The 20501-nt window shown below is 40.9% G+C and overlaps 1 protein-coding gene across 3 annotated transcripts in view; it reads left to right on the top strand.

Annotated features, from left to right (window-relative positions):
• The window catches only part of LOC121318632 (leucine-rich repeat and calponin homology domain-containing protein 2-like), a 110063-nt gene that overhangs the window by 82538 nt on the left and 7024 nt on the right, over window positions 1–20501 (top strand). Inside the window, exons 12-18 of one of the 3 annotated variants that reach the window (XM_041255519.1) lie at window positions 40–117; window positions 1722–1784; window positions 3529–3577; window positions 6502–6540; window positions 6686–6805; window positions 9648–9704; window positions 12656–12719. In XM_041255519.1, the coding sequence (XP_041111453.1) occupies window positions 40–117; window positions 1722–1784; window positions 3529–3577; window positions 6502–6540; window positions 6686–6805; window positions 9648–9704; window positions 12656–12719 (470 nt within the window). The remainder of the gene's footprint in view (window positions 1–39; window positions 118–1721; window positions 1785–3528; window positions 3578–6501; window positions 6541–6685; window positions 6806–9647; window positions 9705–12655; window positions 12720–20501) is intronic. The other 2 variants (XM_041255520.1, XM_041255521.1) reach the window with 2 other exon arrangements.

The raw sequence follows: 20501 nt of genomic DNA on the forward strand, positions 1-20501 counted from the left end.
TTTCTTTCTTTGGTTGGTACACATGACATGTGAATACAGACGGAGGCCTTTAGTATGTAGAACCACATTCAGTGAGAACCTAAGCCAGAGGAGAAGGGCGGCTGGACGGGCACAGAGGTATATCGCCCTTTACAATGATTTTAACTCTTTCAGACAAGCCTTTGTTTAAAACAAGAAACACTGCAGTTGTTTTTGTACTTATTTTTTCCTCATTTTTATATGTTATTGTAATTTCAGGAAGGCACATGGGGATAGTCATTTTGGGTGTACTATGTCGAGGTCACCAGATTTGGTTTTGATATACAAAATCATGTTTTCTATAGTCCCTCTGTCTATTTTCTACCTTTTACCCTTGAGATGAGATTCTGTAGTGAGGACAGAGTGAGAATGTGAGCCTGCATTTTTATTCTTTGCACAGTATTTATAAAATTGCTAACAGGTGTTCCAACCTGTGCAGATGTTTAACAATACCAGCACAGTTTGGAACTTTCAGAACCACTGACAACCAATTCACTCCAGGAGGGGAGGGGTAGGGTGGGGTTACCAGCACACTCCAGGAGGGGAAAGGTAGGGTGGGGGGTACCAGCACACTCCAGGAGGGGAGGGGTAGGGTGGGGCTACCAGCACACTCCAGGAGGGGAAAGGTAGGGTGGGGGGTACCAGCACACTCCAGGAGGGGAGGGGTAGGGTGGGGCTACCAGCACACTCCAGGAGGGGAAAGGTAGGGTGGGGGGTACCAGCACACTCCAGGAGGGGAGGGGTAGGGTGGGGCTACCAGCACACTCCAGGAGGGGAAAGGTAGGGTGGGGGGTACCAGCACACTCCAGGAGGGGAGGGGTAGGGTGGGGCTACCAGCACACTCCAGGAGGGGAAAGGTAGGGTGGGGGGTACCAGCACACTCCAGGGTGCTCAAATATGGGTTAAAATCTACAGGCTTCGGCTGTGAACACTACCCCTAGGCATACAGATACTGGACCATAGTTGAACACTGTTGTGTGTTATTGTTTTCGTAATGGCACTCGCCAGTAAATAGTTCAAAACGGACCTAAAGCACTCCTTCATGGTGGGTACTGCTACATCTAAGAAATCTTTGACGCTGAGTACAACCCTTCTCTTTTAAGATAACCATGGCTTTACAAACATCGTGGCACAACAACTTTTCTTGCATGTCCCTTATTATTCTGTAGACTATCTTCACTTTGATTCAGGTGAAGCTAATATATCCTAACATCACATTGTAGTTATTTCCTGTGCAGCGGGTATTAGGACCCCACATCTGAGCTTCGCACTCCCTTTCCGTGCTGCATGTAAGAAGGCATTTGGGGTCATAATCACTGCTGCACAGCAATGGAATCTATAGGGTTGTAAAGTAAAAATAAAATGTGGAAAGAGAAACAGAAAAACTTGAGATTAATGTTGCGGAGGTAACGAGAGGTCATAATTTCTTTAGCTCTTAATGTAATCATTTGTACAGCTCAGAACATGGGTGTTAGATACTGACTGGGTTTCTGGAGAAGGTTATTATAAATACACCTTTGTTCCTAATCTGTGCGCCTGTAATTCTTATGTGGGAGGGAACCATGTACTCCACTTGTAGCTCTGCTTCCCTTTCTGTTTTTAGACTTCCTTATCTATGTGGAGGGGAGGTCATGCAGTTATTTAGAAGTGGTTATTTGTTGGTAGTGTTCTTATTATCATTATTTGATCTCCTTCTGTTTCAGGTTTCTTAGCCAGTCCCCAAGCAGTTCAAGTAACAGACAGAAGCCTTCTGACTCTAATAGAAGGTATTGAAGACAATAAAACTGCTACCATTAAGATTAATATATTGCCAGTGAGATCAGTAGGCTTTAGTGTACCCAGGTGATGCACCCCCCCACCGACTGCTGCGATTGAGTATCTTTGTAAAACTATGCCCATGTGCACTCTTCTAAAAGTATATGTGTCACTCCAAATAAGATTTTGCATCTTTTGAAACATGAAGGTTAAATATTCTGAAAACCCTTTAATTAAAAATAAAGGGTACTGCAGGTACGGTACTCATTCTTGGAATATTAACTAGAAGTTTTTTTTTAACCTGAATGGGTAACTCAATCTGATGCCTGTAGTACATGTACTTGACATGTAAAACAAATTGTGCTTTTACACAACTATACATCTACTGCCACCTTGTGGTCATTTATAGGGGATTGACTTGTATAAAGTTGAGCAAATCCATTAGGACCCATGCATGTTTCACTCAGGGTTGTGTGTTCAGGGTGAAAGAATGGGAGAGAGTGAGCAGAGTAAAATTAAAAAGGTAAAGAAAATAATATTTATAGCAATTGCTACGTCATGCTGGAGGGCCAGCACGGTACTTGTTTGTTTTGTGTTCGTCCCTGTGTGTTAGTGTCTATTCGTTTATTTTGGCGTCAAGTGCAGTGTGCTGTTTTGGTCAACCTTTTTTTTACTATGTTAATAAACTCACTGAATACCGCAGCGTCTCCCTGCTTGTCTCTGCATACTCCTTGCTGGCCTGACGTCACCCTACAGCCATCCTGTTCAAAGGAAGTGAAGTGCATGGCCTGGTCATTGTTTTGGGATTTATTTGCCTATTCAACATACTACAGTAAAATCTGTCCAATCTGACGTGGAATTAGACAGTGTGCTGAATTACAGAGTTAGTGGAAAACAGGTTCTCAATCTGTTTTGAATCACACCCCACCTTAGCAATGTTTTTTTTTTATTATTATTATTTATTTATTTTACTTCAGAATGGTGCAGGTGGGACATGTGAGACAATATGCAGCATCTTCTTTGTGTGTGTGTGTGTGTTTTTATATACTGGTTTTAAACTTCGAAAATAAATCACATGACTGTACCAGGTTTACATTGATTTTGTGCAGTAGAGACTTAAAAATGACAACAAATCCTGGAAATGTTGGGATTGTAGAGGGGATCACACCATTAATTTCAATAGGGATTGTAGAGGGGATCACACCATTAATTTCAATAGCGATTGTAGAGGGCATCGCACTATACACTTCAAAAGGGATTGAAAAGGGGATCACATCATTCATTACAACAGGGATTGTAGAGGGGATCATACCATTCATTTCAATAGGGATCTGGTTGAATTATAGATAATTCTGGTATGTAGAGGGGCTGGATTACACAGGCTTTACTGCAGGGCACATGCTGTTGAAAACCAATAAGGCTCATTATCGTTACTTCTGGCTGGTCTCACAGACACACACATTAACAGTAACCTTGGACTGCTTTAACGAAGGTAACAGGAGGTAGAGATGAGTGATACCCGGGCTCTGTGGAATGACCCTCTCTGGTGTTTTATGCATGTCTGTAAATTCAGGCACTCTACACTTTTAATGTTGGCCACCCTGCAGCAGTTTCTATATAATTCTATATAACACTGATTTCCAAAACATGTATGGCTGTTTCTAACATTTTACATGAGCAGTCCTGTACTGTAACAGAGTACTGGGCTTTGCTTACTGAGGATTGCTGAGTGATTTATTGTGCTTCTGTTTTCAGTGTGTCCGTGGAGGAGGGCAGCACACCAGTGTCCCCACACAGCTGCATGGTGAGTTTCAACAGGCAGTTCACTACACCGTTTACTATTTACTATTACCTCGAAGCTGCAACCATATAACAGGGAATCACATCATTGTTTGCTAAGTAAATGACTGTTAAAGATTTTAAACTGTTAATAGCAAAGGCAAACCAATTAATTAACAAAAGTTAATTAAAAACCTATGTTTTATGACGTTTAACACATTAAGAAGATGTAATTCTTTCAAACCTATAATAGATGGTTGTGGTTGAGAAACACATGGGATCGGGTGTGATGGAGGGATGGATTTACTTTACTTCTTTTACTTCCTCTACACGGAGCCCGGCCCTTGGAGGATGCCTGCAGCGTTCTTCTGGTGCGCCCTGCCTTCGTTTTGTTTGGGAAGCTGTTCATATGTCTCCCTAAATTTCCTTGGTGTCATTCTGCATAGCCTGACTGACACTGTACTTTACTATTGATGGCTTCTGGAGAATTCAAAACTATAGTTTCTACTCCAGATTTTGTATTTATTCAAATATATAAGCACATTTTCTAGTGGTTCCGATGGAAATCTTCAGTGTTATATTAATATTAAATTAGATCAAAATGAAAACAAAAATGTTCACATGCAGCGTGACACCAAACAGTATTAATGGTTTGCATGATTTTTGAAGTTTTGCTAAATGGCAAGAAATTAATTTGTCATTGAATTAAACAGTGTGCTAATAACAGAGGAGCTGAATATTCATTGATTTGCTTTGCAGTTTTCAGTGGCTCTCAAAAGTATTCACCCCCCCACCCCTTTTTTACTTTTCAACATTTTGTTGTGTGGAATCAAAATGGATTTAATTAGGACTTTTTGCCACTGATCAACACAAAAAAGTCCATGATGTCAAAATGATAAATAAAATCTACAAATTGTTCTAAATTACAAATATAAAACAGAAAATAATTGATTGCATAAGTATTCACCACCTTTGACACACCTAAATAAGCTCTGGTGCAACCAATTGTCTTTAGAAGTCATATAATTAGTTGAATGGAGTCCATCCGTGGGAATTAAGGTGTTTCACATGATTTCAGGTTAAATATACCTGTCTCTGGAAGGTCCCACAGTCGGTTAGTACATTTCCTAACAAAAACTACATCACGAAGACGAAGGAACATTCGAAGCAAATCCGGAATAAGGTTCTAGCAAACAGGCTAAAAGAATTGAATCTGTTCAGTCTTGAACAAAGAAGACTACGCGGCGACCTAATTCAAGCATTCAAAATTCTAAAAGGTATTGACAATATCTACCCAAGGGACTTTTCTGACCTGAAAAAAGAAACAAGGACCAGGGGTCACAAATGGAGATTAGACAAAGGGGCATTCAGAACAGAAAATAGGAGGCACTTTTTTACACAGAGAATTGTGAGGGTCTGGAATCAACTCCCCAGTAATATTGTTGAAGCTGACACCCTGGGATCTTTCAAGAAGCTGCTTGATGAGATTCTGGGATCAATAAGCTACTAACAACCAAATGAGCAAGATGGGCCGAATGACCGGCTCTCGTTTGTAAACTTTCTTATGTTCTTATGTTCTTCAAAAGCACCAGTCGGGTAGGATATAAGAACACTTCCAAAGCACTGAATATCCCCCAGAGCACAGTAAAGTACATTATTAACAAATGGAGAGAATATGAATATGTCTAGAACAGGCCATCCTGAAAAACTGAGTATCCGGGCGAGAAGTGCACTAATCAGCAAGGCCACCTATGGCAACTCTAAAGGAGTTAGTCTTCCACGACTGAGCTGGGAGACACTGCATATGGCAACAATAGCCTGCGTGCTTCACAAAACTGGCCTTTTATGGTAGAGTGGCAAAAAGAGCCATTGTTGAAAAAAACTTGCATCTTATCTTGGCTAGAGTTAGACTGAGACTTAAGTGGAAGAAGTTTCTATGGTCTGAGACCAAAATAGAGCTTTTTGGCCTTAACGCTCAGCGCTATGTTTGGCGCAAGCCTAACACCGCACATCATCCTGAGAACACCATCCCTACCGTGAAGCATGGTGGTGGCAGCATAATGCTACGGGGATGCTTCTCTGCGTTAGGGCCTGGAAAGCTTGTGAAGATAGAGGGCAAAATGGATGCAGCAAAGGACAGAGAAATCCTGGAAGAAAACCTGCTGAAATCTGCAAGAGACCTGGGACTTGGGAGAAGATTCATTTTCCAGCAGGACAATGACCCCAAACATACAGCCAAAGCCACACTGGAGTGGTTTAAAAACAAAAAGGTCAATGTCCTGGAGTGGCCCACTCAAAGCCTGGACATTAATCCAATTGAGAATATGTGGAAAGAGTTGAAAATTGTCCCCCCATCCAACTTGATGGAGCTTGAGCAATTTTGCCAAGAAGAATGGGCAAAAATTGCAGTGTCCAGATGTGCAAAGCTGGTAGAGACTTATCCAAATAGATTAATTGCTGCCAAAGGTGCCTCTACCAAATATTGACTCATGGGGGTGAATACTTATGCAATCAATTATTTTCTGTTTTGTAATTGTAATTAATTTAAAACAATGTGTAGATTTTATTTTTCACTTTGACATTATGGACTTTTGTGTTGATCAGTGGCAAAATCTCCTAATTAAATCCATTTTGATTCCATGTTGTAACACAATAAAATGTGGAAAAGTCCAAGGGGGGGTGAATACTTTTGAGAGCCACTGTATTTGCACCATTTCTATAAAGAAACACTAAAAAGGGCAATGCACGACAAGCCAGGAGATAGTCATTTGTAATGTTTCCTAACATTGCTGGTGTTTTGAGTCTCTTTGTGGTGTTGTTGTAAAGATGTATAATAGAGATGACCAAGGGGAACTGTTGCATTAATGATCAAAGGAAATGTTTGCACTGTCAGAGCTGATGTTTTAACAGTGTGTTTTCATCTGTGTTTCTTCCTTCCCTTTCTCAAAGGAGCCAAAGTTCACTAATGAAGACACTGCATTCTCTCAGGTCACTCATCTCATTTATTTCATTTTATTTATTGTTTCTTTTAACTCTGAAGTGTTTACCACTTGTTCACTCCTCCTCTACCTTCTTATTGTACATGTGGCAGCAAGCAATGTGGCACACAATGAGTTTGTTGGTTGTTTTGCAGTCTTCGGGCTCTTTGGAGGATAATTCAAAGCAGGATCAAATGGACTCTGAGACTCACCCTGTAGTGTTTCATAACGAAGAGAGACGGCGAAATAAATATTTGAGAAAAGATTATATCAAGGTATTGCCTATGATTCTGTGTTTACTCCCCTTTTATCACATGCATGTTACTTTATAAATATATAATATATATATATATATATATATTATATATAATATATATATATATATATATAATATATATTATATATAATTTAATCAGACTTGTAGAAGTGGATCTGACTTGTCAACCTTGTGTGATTGACTCACTCAAACTCAAAATGTTCTCCCAACATCTACCACTAGTTGAATGAAAATTGATTTGGGTTTGTTTCAAGGACTCATAATTCGGACTCAAGTGATAGTGACTCGGACTCGAGGATTGAGGAACCGACTACAAGTCTGTGTCTCTCTCTCTTTTGTAATAAACAGTTGGCAGGTTTCTGTGGCATACACCATGTGGTTGCTTTTTGTCCCGTTCGTTTAGTTAAACATTTTAATGTAAACCTGGCTTCCGGTAAGACAGTGCTGTGTATTGCCATGATGATTTAAAGGGACACTTACCCACAGCAGTGCTCAACTTCAGCCCAATAATCACATTTTTACATGTTGCTGTATGCACTATTTTTCATGTTGCATACATATTGTAATGTATTGTTATTATTATAATTGTTATTATTAGTAGTCGTAGTAGTACATAAGAAAGATTACAAACAAGAGGAGGCCATTCAGCCCATCTTGCTCATTTTGGTTTTTAGTAGCTTATCGATCCCAGAATCTCATCAAGCAGCTTCTTGAAGGATCCCAGGGTGTCAGCTTCAACAAAATTAGTATTTTATGTAGTGTTTCCAAAAAACACAATGGAGAAATCTGAACTTCGAGCCCTACCCCTACATATATGTGTCATATTCGAGAACCTTTTCCAGCACGTCTGTATCCCTTTTCATTGTGACAAACATGCAGCAGAACATGGTTACATAATTACACTGCAGGCATTTTGTAATCGGCTCTTAAAATGGGCTGTCGTACAAGCAAAACGAAAGTAATTTCTGAAAATCTGAAACCACTCTTTAAGAGAAGCTGCCCCTGTAGTGTGTATTGTCCTCCCCATGCTGTACCTTATACTTCAGTTTGTTTCCACCCAGAGTATTGCAGCAAAAAGTGTTACTGACCAGGCTGTGGGGTTTAAACACAGCGCATTACTGTCCCTAGTTTTCTGGTTTGTTGTGCGTATTCTTGCAATGTCTTTGTCAGTATAATTGCGATTTGTTTTTATATTTGTATTAACATATCACTGGTAATAAATCCTTTGCGCCACCAGCCTTGGCAGTTGCCCACCGCCTGACCTGTTGTGGCACCCCCAACCCATCGAGCCTGCAGAATGGCCCCTGAATGGCTCTGGTTCAGCCAGTTAGGCTTGTCAGAAAGAGTCTTATCGACTCTCCAGAATGCGAGAGCTGCTTCAACGCGCTCTCGGTATGGTTACAATTGGTTGGTGTTCCAAGCTTGGTGTTTGGCACATCAGGTTGATCCCATGACTTGCCCCATGCCAGTTAATCTGCAGTTTTTGTAGGACCTTTTTGATGAGGGTAAGTTCCCCTCGATTCTGAAGGTTTACTTGGCAGCCATATTGGCTTGCCATGTTACAATTGACTGTAGCTCGCTTTCTGGTTGGCCAGTTTCTGAAAGGAGCGCGGAGGCTTCGGCCTCCTTCTTGAAGGACAAAGTTCCTCAGTGGCGGTTAAATGCAGTGCTGCGTGCACTTACGAAACCACCCTTTTGAACCTCTGCATACTAGAGAGCTTATATACCTGTCTGTTAAGACCATTGTTTTTACTTGCCATCACCTCTGCTAGACGCATGAGTGAGGTGCAGGCATTTTCAGTGGCAAAAGCTTTTTTTTTTTTTTTTTTTAACGGAGTCTAGGACTAAGGTCATGCTCCGCACGAATCTGGCCTTTGTGCCCAAATGCCCATCGACCTTCCATGTCAACGAGTCGGTAGAATTGGAGGCTTTTCATCCTCCACCATTCCAATCAGATGAGGATTGGCGGCTCCATGTGCTTTGTCCGGTTAGGGGGCATTAGTGTGTTTTATGTTGACAGCACAAAAAGCAGCAGTCAGAGCAGCTGTTTATATGCTTTGGAGCTAAGAACCAAGGTCAAGCTTTGTCAAAACAGAGACTGTCATTGGATTGTGGAGATAGTCAAGATTACTTATGAGCAAGCGAACTTGCCCTCCCAGAGAAGGTCACAGGTCATTCCACCAGCGGTCTTGCTACTTCTTGGGGTTTGTTTTAGGGTGCATTGGTCTCTGACATTTGTGATGCAGCGGTGTGGACCACTCCTCATTCCTTCATAAGGTTTTACAAGCTTGATCCTCCGAACCCTGCCTTTGGAACCAGAGTGCTGACAGCGGTGTATCAGCCGGACTGAGACGCACATGCATAGGTATTCCTGTGTTCTGTGGTGTTACCATGCCTTATAACTGTGGCAGGCAATGGGTTTTGCCAGATTGGCTGTTACAATTCTTTGGTCACTGTGCACGTTCTATGCAGTAGGCTGAAGAAAGTTTATGGCACCGAGCGCTGTCCTGCACGTAGTTTTGTCTCCTGTGTGGCGGAGACAGGTGTGCCAACGTTGTGGGCGTAAGACACAGCTTTGGTAGCAGTGTTCAGTCATCCCTTGTGCACCCCTGTATGTAGTACTGTGTTGTCTTATCATCGCTACATGTGTATGTCACGCATTACAGTTCTACATATAACTGGACAACAAACTTGGTTAGCATGTTCTTTATCACAAGTTAGTGAGGGTATGAAAATGTGGGTATGTTTGGAAGAAGCTGTCTCTGTTTTGTATTCACAGCTGGGGCGGGGTAATGGTGTTACTAACACCATTTTTTTTTTTTTTTTTTTTGTTGCTACAGAATAAATGCCAGAGCTCTTCAAGAAAAAGCTCCAGTGGAAATGAAAATGACAGTGAGGTAAGTATTGCTTTGCATTAAGTCAGGACAGCTGAAAACATATTTTTTATAGGAGTGTGTCACAAAGAAAAAATACCAGGAAATAAACAAAGAGAGGTGGAGTTTGGTGAAGCTGAGTGAATGGTCTCGCTCAGTATTTAATAATGAACAGCGGACAGAAAATAAAAAAGGTTGCAAGACAGATACAGGACACGGCACATTCGCCAAATTAAAGAGACAAACAAAATGGACTAACACTAAACAAACACGGTGAGCTGATATTTTTAACTACTGTTGTTATTACCTCGGTCTCCAATCCCATTCTCCACTCATGGAACACACAACCCGAGTGGGTGAAAACATGCTGCTTTTATGCAGCTGTACCGAGACTCAATTGCTAATCAGTCATTCAGTTTCCCATTCTCACGTATTACTTTTTACTTGCACTTGAAGTGCTTTGCAATCCTCGTGCCTAAATACAAATATACATTTTAAACACTCATGTTACACAGACCCGTTTTTATATCCTGTGTACCAATGACTATACACCAACATTAACACACAACATACAACACAATATTACACACGGGCAGGCACTTTACCACAGAGTGTTAAGAGGCCCATGTCTCGCAGCATTGTGCCTCGCCCTGCGGTTACTTAGTGCTGCCATCTCTCTTACTCTGCAGTTGATTTATTGCGTGGTAAACTGAGGCATTGGATTCACCTGTGAGTGACAAGGGGAAAAGGGTGGGGGCTAGTCTTGGAAATATGAGTTAAATAACAAAGGGCTTGTGTGTACTAATAGGTCAGTGTAATGTGGTATTTATTCAGATTAGTTGACTCTCCTGTTTGAGATAAAGGTAGCCACTAGAAGACCTCCGACAGGCTTCTATTTTTACAATGCAACAGTATGTAGAAGTTTAATAGAGCTTTGTCAGACTCTCTGGAAAGCTGTTAGATGTTTAACAGTGCTTTGTGAGAATCTCTGGAAAGCTGTTTGGTGCTTTACACTCGAACCGCCGAGATTTCTGTCTGCATACAACCGCCGCACCCGCAAAAATGTGCAGCTCCATTTTAAAATGGCTTCGATGTGAAAATGAAAAACAAACAATCGGATCAAACTTAATATTTTTTATTTATGAACATCATACATAACATTTTCAGAGCAGAAACGCTGTATTCACATTGAAAATTAAACAGTTTTCTTATTTTTTCAAAAAGAACACACATACATAAACATGAAAAACTGTAATAACATTTATTTACATACTTGTGTAAGCAAGTGTAGAAAGCTGTATGCACATATAAAATTGTAAAACATAAATAACTAGTTATAAAAATAGCATGAAACTAAAATATAACATAACTTATGCAATGTGAAAGCGCTTTGAGTGGGGGGAGTGGCTTTCACGACACCGTCCAAGGTTGCCTGCTGCTCTGTATCGCCTGGGGTTGCCTGCTGCTCCGCATCGCCTGTGGTTGAGCTCCAGCTGCAACATCCATGGCCAGGGGCTCCACAGTTCACCTCCCGAGGGTCCGCTGCTGCCGTCGCCTCCTGAGGGTCCGCTGCTGCCCCGCCCCCGGGGGGTGTCTGCTGGAGGAGGTGGTGGAGGCAGTAGCAGGCATTATCCCTCTGCTGGCTCATCCCCGACCACCTCCTCCTCCTCCTCCTGCTGTTGCTGTTGCAACTTTCCTCTCCCCCTTCTCTTCAACCTTCCTTTCCTGGGCTGGTCCCTCCTCCTCTTCCTGGAAGGGGCAGACAACCACCATGTGCCAGTATACCCCGCAAGCAATGCACCAGCCTTGGTCCTGCAGACCACCAAGGAGGTCCACCCAGTTGTTCTTTCTTTGTTTTTTTTTTAAATCATTTTTTCAAAAATAATAAAAAAAATTAAAGATGCACTTCATCCCTTCGTCCCACTCACTCCCACCGATTTTTAGCAACAATTAATCAATGGATTAACTTGGGAGATGGGCACAAGGTTTTTTTAAATAAGTAAACAAAGCATAAAACGCACAGCTTTTCGCCATCATGTCAAATAGTAAATAGTCATGTCAGACGGCTTTTGTCTATCTGCACTTAAACAAATATAATATTTTAGTAGTAGTAATAATAATAACAAATGAAAACATACATACATACATACATAAATAAATTTTGAATCCATTACCTGCTCAGAGGTACCTAATGATTCAAGAGTCACAGTAATAATTGCAGAGCTATGTCAAGTCTCTCTTACATTTTGCCTGTGTTTACATTTAAAATCAGTATTCTAATACTTGGCAACATTTAATTCAGCCTCCATACCTAGCCTCCCTAACACTGGCTGCACAGCAGGAAGCGGGAACCTTTAACGATGCGCTGGCTAGTTTGATGTTAATCCAGGCCAGAAAGCAGTATAGATTCCAACACGGATTGTGGTACAAGAACACAGCACATTTATTATAGTAGTCAAATGCTTCAGACCATACGTAGTCTAGCTCAACAGTTCATTCTAAAACATACATGCCACACAATCAGGTACTTCTATTATTTATCCCACTGGTTAACCCGTGCTACTCCGGTCTGCACAGCTCTCCGCCCTCCTTGCATTGAGAGACATTCCACAGAGTGCACCCAGTAGGTGCTGCAAATTAATGATATACATTACATAACTGACTCACTGTTGCAGAGCAATGTACAGGTTTCAGAGTTTGAAAAATGGCATTCACATCAGCCTAAGCAGAAACAAAAATAAAGGCATTTAGCTCCTGCAATCTGACCACACCGGGTTCATGGCGTACCTGACACTGCTTTAAAGAAAGCAATCAAACCACGTGCTCGTTCTTCCAGTGCTGCCTGGGATCTGGGGGAGCGATGGGGTCGGGTTTGGGAGTCAACTCTATTGGCTTTGCCTTGTTTGTCAAACAGAGTGCCTCTGTTCTTTGGAAGAGGCTGTGTTGTATCCTCACTTTTAAATCTCTTATTACAGGATGGCATTAAATCTGCAGAATACAGCACAACACTGACAGTGTTTGGTCTCAAGCCCAGAACAGGTACGTACGTGTCTTTTCACCACAGTTCCCTTAATGAGTGAATCTGCTCTGAAGACCAGGCTGAACTCTGTACAAAGGAAATCCAAGCCAGTCACTTAGTCTGCTTCTGGAAAAGGCAGCAAGAACATGGATTACAGTTTAGCTTGAGACACCGTATTGTAACAACTTCCTTAGTATTATTACTAAGCACTTTAGCCATAAAATATTTAGGATACAGCAAGTAATAAGTTGTAGCGTTATAAAGGGTTTAAAGGGGACCAGTGGAGTATGCTTAACCAGAAACTGTTAATTCTAGGATGTGACTAGGATGTGGGAACCATATGAACATAGACAAAACAAATCAGTATATCATTAGAACACTGTATCAAAACACTTGCAAAGCAGAGGTACACTATGTATAGTGTAAACCAGTTTAACCAGAGATTGACAGTAAAGTGTAATCATGTAAAAATAGCTAACCCAACAGGTTAGCAAGCTGAAAGATAGACATTGACCATTAAACTCACTGCACGGTTCAGAAAATAAACTATATGCATACATTACTATATGGGTCTTCCCATATACACACACAAATTGGTTGCCAATCCAAAGTTATACTTAGTTGCAGCAAATATTCAAACAATGTTTCTGTCTCATTCACAAAAACAAAACAAATCCAAAAAGAAAAGTTCCATGTAATACTAATCCAAAAAACACAGAATCCAATGAAAAAACAGAAAGGCCATTCCAAAAAGAACTTGTACTCGCAGTTGCAAAGTTTGGTCTCATCTGGGTGTCTTGCAGTCTGCTGTGTAGAACAGTACTGCAAGAACTGTAACAAAGAAAAAAAAAAACACGATACAAGAGAAAGAGCAATGTTAGCTTTGCTGTTCATGAAGTACCGTCTAAACACAGCTGAAGGAGGATATGGACAACATGCCCCACATGTCAACCTGTTCCTATCCTGTTTTAAATAACTTTAGCATAACCGAGGCAGGGACTAGGAGCTCTTAAAATAAACAAATCCCCTGGGCCGGATAAGATCCTCCCAATAGTACTCAAAGAAATGAAAGAAGTAATTTACAAACCGCTAACCAAGATCATGCAGCAGTCTCTTGACACAGGGGTTGTACTGACAGACTGGGAAACAAAACTGAACCAGGTAACTACATAACAATAAGCCTGACTTCTATTATGTGTAAACTTATGGAAACTATAATAAGATCCACCTATATGGTAACAGTATCCTGGGAGACAGTCAGCATGGTTTTGGTTTTAGGAAAGGGAGATTGTGTACATCGTGAGGATGCAACATTGACAATGGATAATTGCAAAGCATATAACATGGTTTATTTAGATTTACAGAAAGCTTTTGACAAAGTCCTGCATAAAAGATTAATTCTCAAACTGAACGCAGTCGGGATTCAAGGAAATGCATGCACATGGATTAGGGAGTGGTTAACGTAGAAAACAAGTACTGAGGTTTTTTAAGTAAGTAAACAAAACACAAATGCACAGCTTTTCGCCGTCATGTCAAATAATATATAGTCATGTCGGACAGCTTTCGTCTGTCTGCACATGAACATAATATTTATATAATAACTAGAGTAGCTAGCAACTATAAAGGCTTCCATAGAGACTATGGTTCAATCATCAGAAATAATCGCTGATACAGCTTGTTACGTTTCCTATAATTAGTTAATGGGCTACTTAAGTTGTATTGTATACAGAGAATAATCTTACGCTGAAGTTTAAGTGCACTGATCTGTGTTAGATAGAGCTGAGGAGCTATAGGCCAATTTGTGGGTTTTCAACCTTAGCAGAAGTCAAAGGTTATGGGTGTTGAAATTTTAAAGCGCACAAATGACTTCCTATACGTGTTCACTATAAATGATTGCTGTATCTGCGCTCCTTAGTTTATTTTTACCAGAAATGTTCATTTTTGACCCTTGGCAGAGGTCAAAGGTCATGGGTAATGACATATTTTTTTTTTTTTTATAGAGCACATATGACTTCCTATATGTCTTCCATATGATCTATGACTATTTGTAATCCCTGAGGCGCAAGGAGCCAGGTTTTAGTTTGACCTTTTAAAGAGGTCAAATGTCGCGGGTGATGTGATTTTTTTTTTCATAAAGCACACATGACTTCCTATACATCTTCCATTATAACTTTAACTTAAATGTTAATTCCAATATGGCTGCCAAACTATGTGACCAATCTGCTTTCGATTTTAGCGGTTATTACTTTATTATAGGCCGTACAACTGTACCAACATTGAAGAGCATATGTGCAACACTTTTCTTATGGGTCATAAAAATCATTTTTCAATGATCAGTATGGCTGCCAAACCATGTGACCAAAACACGCCATTTTGAAATCGACAGTATGTCACATTACCCTCTACTATTTTACTCAGTTTCATGTCTCTAGTGTATTGTAGTATGGATTTATACTTTAATGTATTTAAATATAGCACTCGTGAAATTGTTATTTTGCTCGCTGCATCCATGTTTTTTAACGAAAAAGCAGGGATTTTACAAAATTTAGAAAGCACCTTGTCCTGAGCAAACATGACAGTTTTGGTGCCGATCAGCATTGCGGTTTCAGACAAGAAGATCTTTGAATATTTTGCGTGAATCCAATGCGGCGAGCAAACCAACTGTTCAATTGATTTTGTTTCAACGTTTTCTTTTTATACGCCATTCGTGCGCTATATGCTGAAATTGTCAGATCTCCATCTTAAGTCATTTTTGTTGACAAGAGTTTTGAAAATTGTCCAATATTTTCACGAAATGTAACCTAGTGGCCAAACTGTGAACTTTTTCCATTCGGGAACTTTTGGCCGAAAAATAATAATAATAATGAACACAGCAATAACAATAGGCTTCCCAGCCTTTGGCTGGGAAGCCTAATAACTAGAACTGCCCGGCAGTTTTACAGCTCCCAAGCCCCAGTATCAGTACCCGTCTAAGAGCGTTTAGTTCTCAATGTGCAAAGTTTAAAATCCGCAACTTCAACAGTTCCACAGAAGAAGATTTTGAATTTTTTTTTTTTTTCAAAAATGCGTCGGGCAGCCATCTTGTTTAACACACAAATGCCATTTTTGAAAATGTAAATTTTACCGACACAGACACAATGATTTTCCAAGTCTCAGATCAATCGCTTCATCGGTTTCCAAGAAGATGATTTCGAAAGGTTTTATCGAAAAATATTTCACAGCGCCAATTGCAGGGACGCAGCAGCAATTTTTTTTCAGCATCTGACAGCCAATTTATCCAGCTTGTTACATGCAAAGTTAGAACCTGATCAGTCACACAGTTTCAAAGCAGCAGCAGTTTAAAATTTTGGGCCTTCGACCCTAATAACACCGTGTAACAAACTCTTTTTTTTTTTGTTCCTGGGTAGTAAGTGTTATTTCCTAATTGCTTATGCCTCAAAAGTATAGAAAATGGCTATTATTCCCCACAAACTTTGCTTTTGTGACCAGGACAGTGATATTTCAAAATATCACTATTTCCAATGAGAAAACTGGCGAATTTTGTCTTTTCATTCACATAAAGTCAGAAAAAAACAACATATGAATCCAAATTAACATGTATTTATACTAAAGTAATACAAAAATGATTACAAAAGATTTAGAAGTGAGTAGTTTTTCGAGATTTACGATTATACTGTAAATCACTTTCATGAATCAGCCCCCAAATGTAGTCTTCCGTCATGTTCTCGTTATGCTGTCCTTGGTAGCGGCGTTCAAAGTCCAGTATATCCTGGTGGAAGTGCTCGCCTTGCTCCTCTGAGTACGCTCCCATGTTCTCCTTGAATTTATCAAGATGAGCATCAAGGATATGGACTTTGAGGGACATCCTACAGCCCATTGTGCCGTAGTTCTTCACCCAGTCTCAACCAGCTCCACATAGTTTTCAGCCTTGTGATTGCCCAGGAAGCCCCGAACCACTGCGACAAAGCTGTTCCAAGCCGCTTTCTCCTTACTAGTGAGCTTCTTGGGGAATTCGTTGCACTCCAGGATCATCTTTATCTGTGGTCCGATGAAGACACCGGCTTTGACCTTTGCCTCAGACAGCTTAGGGAAGAAGTCTTGAAGGCACTTGAAGGCTGCCGACTCCTTATCTAGAGCTCTGACAGATTGTTTCATAAGGCCCAATTTGATGTGCAGTGGTGGCATCAGCACCTTCCGGGGGTCCACCAGTGGCTCCCACTTGACGTTGTTCCTCCCCACAAAGAACTCGGTCCGCTGTGGCCAGTCCCGCCTGTGATAGTGCGCCTTGGTGTCCCTGCTGTCCCAAAGGCAAAGATAGCAGGGAAACTTGGTAAAACCACCTTGGAGACCCATCAGGAATGCCACCATTGCAGCCTCTTGATGCCATCTCAGAAAAATGTATTTATACTACTATTTATATTACTGGAAAGTTCTAGAAGTTACTCCAAGTTTACTCAGCACTGAATCTATCTGGAATGTTCTGGAAAATAGGTAAATTTCAAAATATCACTGTCCTGGTCACAAAAGCAAAGTTTGTGGGGAATAATAGCCATTTTCTATACTTTTGAGGCATAAGCAATTAGGAAATAACACTTACTACCCAGGAACAAAAAAAAAAAAAAAAAAAAAAAAAAGTTACACGGTGTAATCGTACGACATGGTTTCCATATCCTACTGGCAGTTCATATTGAATGAAATGGTAACTTGGTGAAGTCGGGGGCAAATCTGGGAACAAGAATTTTGCAGGAATGGCTTGATGCAGGGAAGCTGGAAATGAATGTGACAGTGGATTCTTATCTCAGAAAGCCAATAACCTTGGCTTCATGACCAGGTCCTCAAGGGGAGGGTTTGGGTTTGAAGAATACAAGTTAATATATGTAGCAAAAAAGTTTTAGGCAGGAGTAGACTGGGAATCCCTCGGAGTGACAACGAACTGCAGGAATTGATAGAAAGTTTGGAGTGTGCGGGATTCGCAGTGATAGCAAACCAGCTTAAATTATGTAGAGCATGTGGTGTTATGCTGCCGTCTAGAGGTTGCGATTGGAATTGAAACTATTGGCTTCAGTGAAGTAGGGTAGCATATATTTTGGTTGTTGCAATTAAAATCCTCTTCTATGTATAAAACATTTGCTTTAGAACAGTTACGTGATGTATATAAATTATTTAACGTAGGTCTAAAAGAGGAGCCTGCAGTATTTAGGTATCACAATTCGGCGAGTTGAACTCACTCTCACATTGCAAAAGCACAGCAGCAGGAGCCAGAAGATTGCAGTAGTGAGGCACAGTCTCGTAGTGCCTGTTAAAGCTGCCTGGTCACCATGGCAACTTAACACTCTCAGTAGTCACTCGAAACCATGGTCTGTGAGGCGCCGGTGGAAAAGAATTGCAATACTGCAGTGTCGTTGGAGCAAGTCTTTCTGATGGAAACGCAGACCAAGTTGAGTAATGTAACTGCGCTTTGAATGACGCTGTAGCTGAGCTGGAGACTGGATGGAGCAGAATAACGTTGGAGCACCTGCAGTCGAATAGAGAAGCTGAATGATGAAAAGAATCACCTGAGCAGGTAGTAAAATTAGCGCTGTGCAGAGAAATGGTCTGCAGTGTAAGGAGTGAGGTTTTAAACATTATTGAAGATGTTAAGCTGAAGCATGAATGACGGAGTCTGAGCGTTTGCTATAAAGCAAAAAAGAAACACAAGACAACGAGAGGAAGTATTGCTAGGTTAATATAGGAAAAAGGGGGAGACTGACAGGTGGAGCTGGCAAATGGAAATCCTGACGCTGCCCTGCCCCCCACCCAGATGTGATTGAGCTGGCTGAACACTTCCCCCAGGCAGAGCATGGCTGAGGAAAGCTAGAGTGGACGGCATAGAGAAACGAGGTAAACCAGGGAAGAAACGCAGTGAGAACCCTCTCTACGGCGTCCCCCGAATAACGCATAAACTTACAGGGAATTAAAAAGTAAATTCAATGTAGCTTGTATGATTGCTGTAGAAGAACTGCATTCACTAAACTTTACTCTCAGATTGTGCTAATGAGGAAGAATGGTTTGGAAGTATCTAAATATGTGTAACAGTGATACAGCATGTGCTGCGTTCATTGCAGTCCTTGCTAATGAAATAAGAGGTGATTTACAGAAAGGGGTTCACATTGCAAATTACATTTCCATTCTGTCTGACTGTTGAAAAGCTGTTGTAGCTGGGAGAGGTAATGTATGGTGTACTGTAGGTGTGTTTCTGCAGGTGTGGTAGTGAATCGTCTGACAGGGTTAGCTGAACTAGTTCACGGTCATGGACAAGGCATCTTAAACACAACCAAGAATTTACTTGGAAATGTTGACAATGAATGTTCAGATTGGTGGCGAGACACACTAGGTGCTTTTGGAGCTGATGGTGGTGCCAATATGGGCTCTACGGGGTGGGGTTAGGGTTTTGGAGCTGATTGTGCTGGTGCCAATATGGATGCTGTCTTCAAAAGTGAGATTGGACAGCATAGTGCAGGGGTCTAAATTTTACAAAGGGCCATATCTTAATTTAACATTTGATTCACGGGCCAAAAAATGAACACTTTTTACATATACACATGCATTTTAATTGGTGACATAGAAACATGTATATATTCACAGTTTCTAATACATACACATGTATTTTATATATGACTTGTTAATTTAAAACACACGTTATCTATCTTACCTAGTTGCTGCCCTGTACATTCTCATTTACTGAAGAAATCTGGCACCTTTTTCGTGAGACAAGCGTGTCAATATTGGGATTCATGTTTTGTACTGAAACAGTCTTTAGCACAGAGTTTAGATGCTTGTCATTCAGGCAAGAGCAGATTTATTAATCTTCATCAGTGAAAATAGCTGTTCGCAGAAGTACGTACTGCCAAACATTGACATGACGCGTGGAGCCTGAATGCAGAGCTGTGGGAATGTGGCTGGAAGGAACGGGTAAAACTGCTCAGCGAGACAGAATCAAACTTAGCCTTCACACATGGGAGGCGCTCAGTCTGTTGTCAATCCAGCTAATTTCTCCCACTGTAATTTCATTTTCCGTGCACACTTCTCAAGCTGTTGAAATATATCGTTTGCTGTGGTAGTGAGGTGCATAGCTGCAACATCCAAAAGCTCTTGGCTAATAGTAAAGTCTGCATCACCACCCCGGGTAAAAATAGATAACACAGCGGTATCAGGTATCTCTTAATGTGGCTGTTGCTGAAGAGCTTGTAAGAATCAGTGCAGAGGGCCCTTCTCTTAAAGTTTGATCCAGAGCCTTGTGTTTAAGCGCTGGCTTTCCTTGGGTAAAAGGAAATGAAGACCAAATTATACGTCCTCACCAAGTGATGTAGACACTTGACACCGACTCAGATTGTGAACAATAAGAAAAAAAAAGATAGTTGTATATAGTAAGGTAGATTTGATAGTTTTATATAGTTCACATGCTTGAGTTAAGGCCAAATACCGGTTCAGAGGGCTAAGGTGCACGTTGCCAAAATGCAGAAATGCATGCCATTTGAAGTTCACTTTAAAAGATCCAAAGATGTCAAATGACAACATGAGGAAGAACGGTTCCAGCATCAGAATGCGAGGACAGGGGCGGTGCAGAACAGCAGATCACATGGAGGACAGGCGAGGCAGAGGAAGTCAGTGTCAGGGACCAAACCAGTGAGAACAAACATTACATTTCTGTTTTTGTATCATTTAGTGTTTTGCTTGTATTTTAAGCAGTTGAATGTTGTTATTACTATTTATTTATTTATTTATTTATTTATATCTTCATTAGCAGGCAACTTGCAATTGTT

Source organism: Polyodon spathula, chromosome 7 (genome assembly GCF_017654505.1).
Source record: "Polyodon spathula isolate WHYD16114869_AA chromosome 7, ASM1765450v1, whole genome shotgun sequence".
NCBI lineage: Eukaryota > Metazoa > Chordata > Actinopteri > Acipenseriformes > Polyodontidae > Polyodon > Polyodon spathula.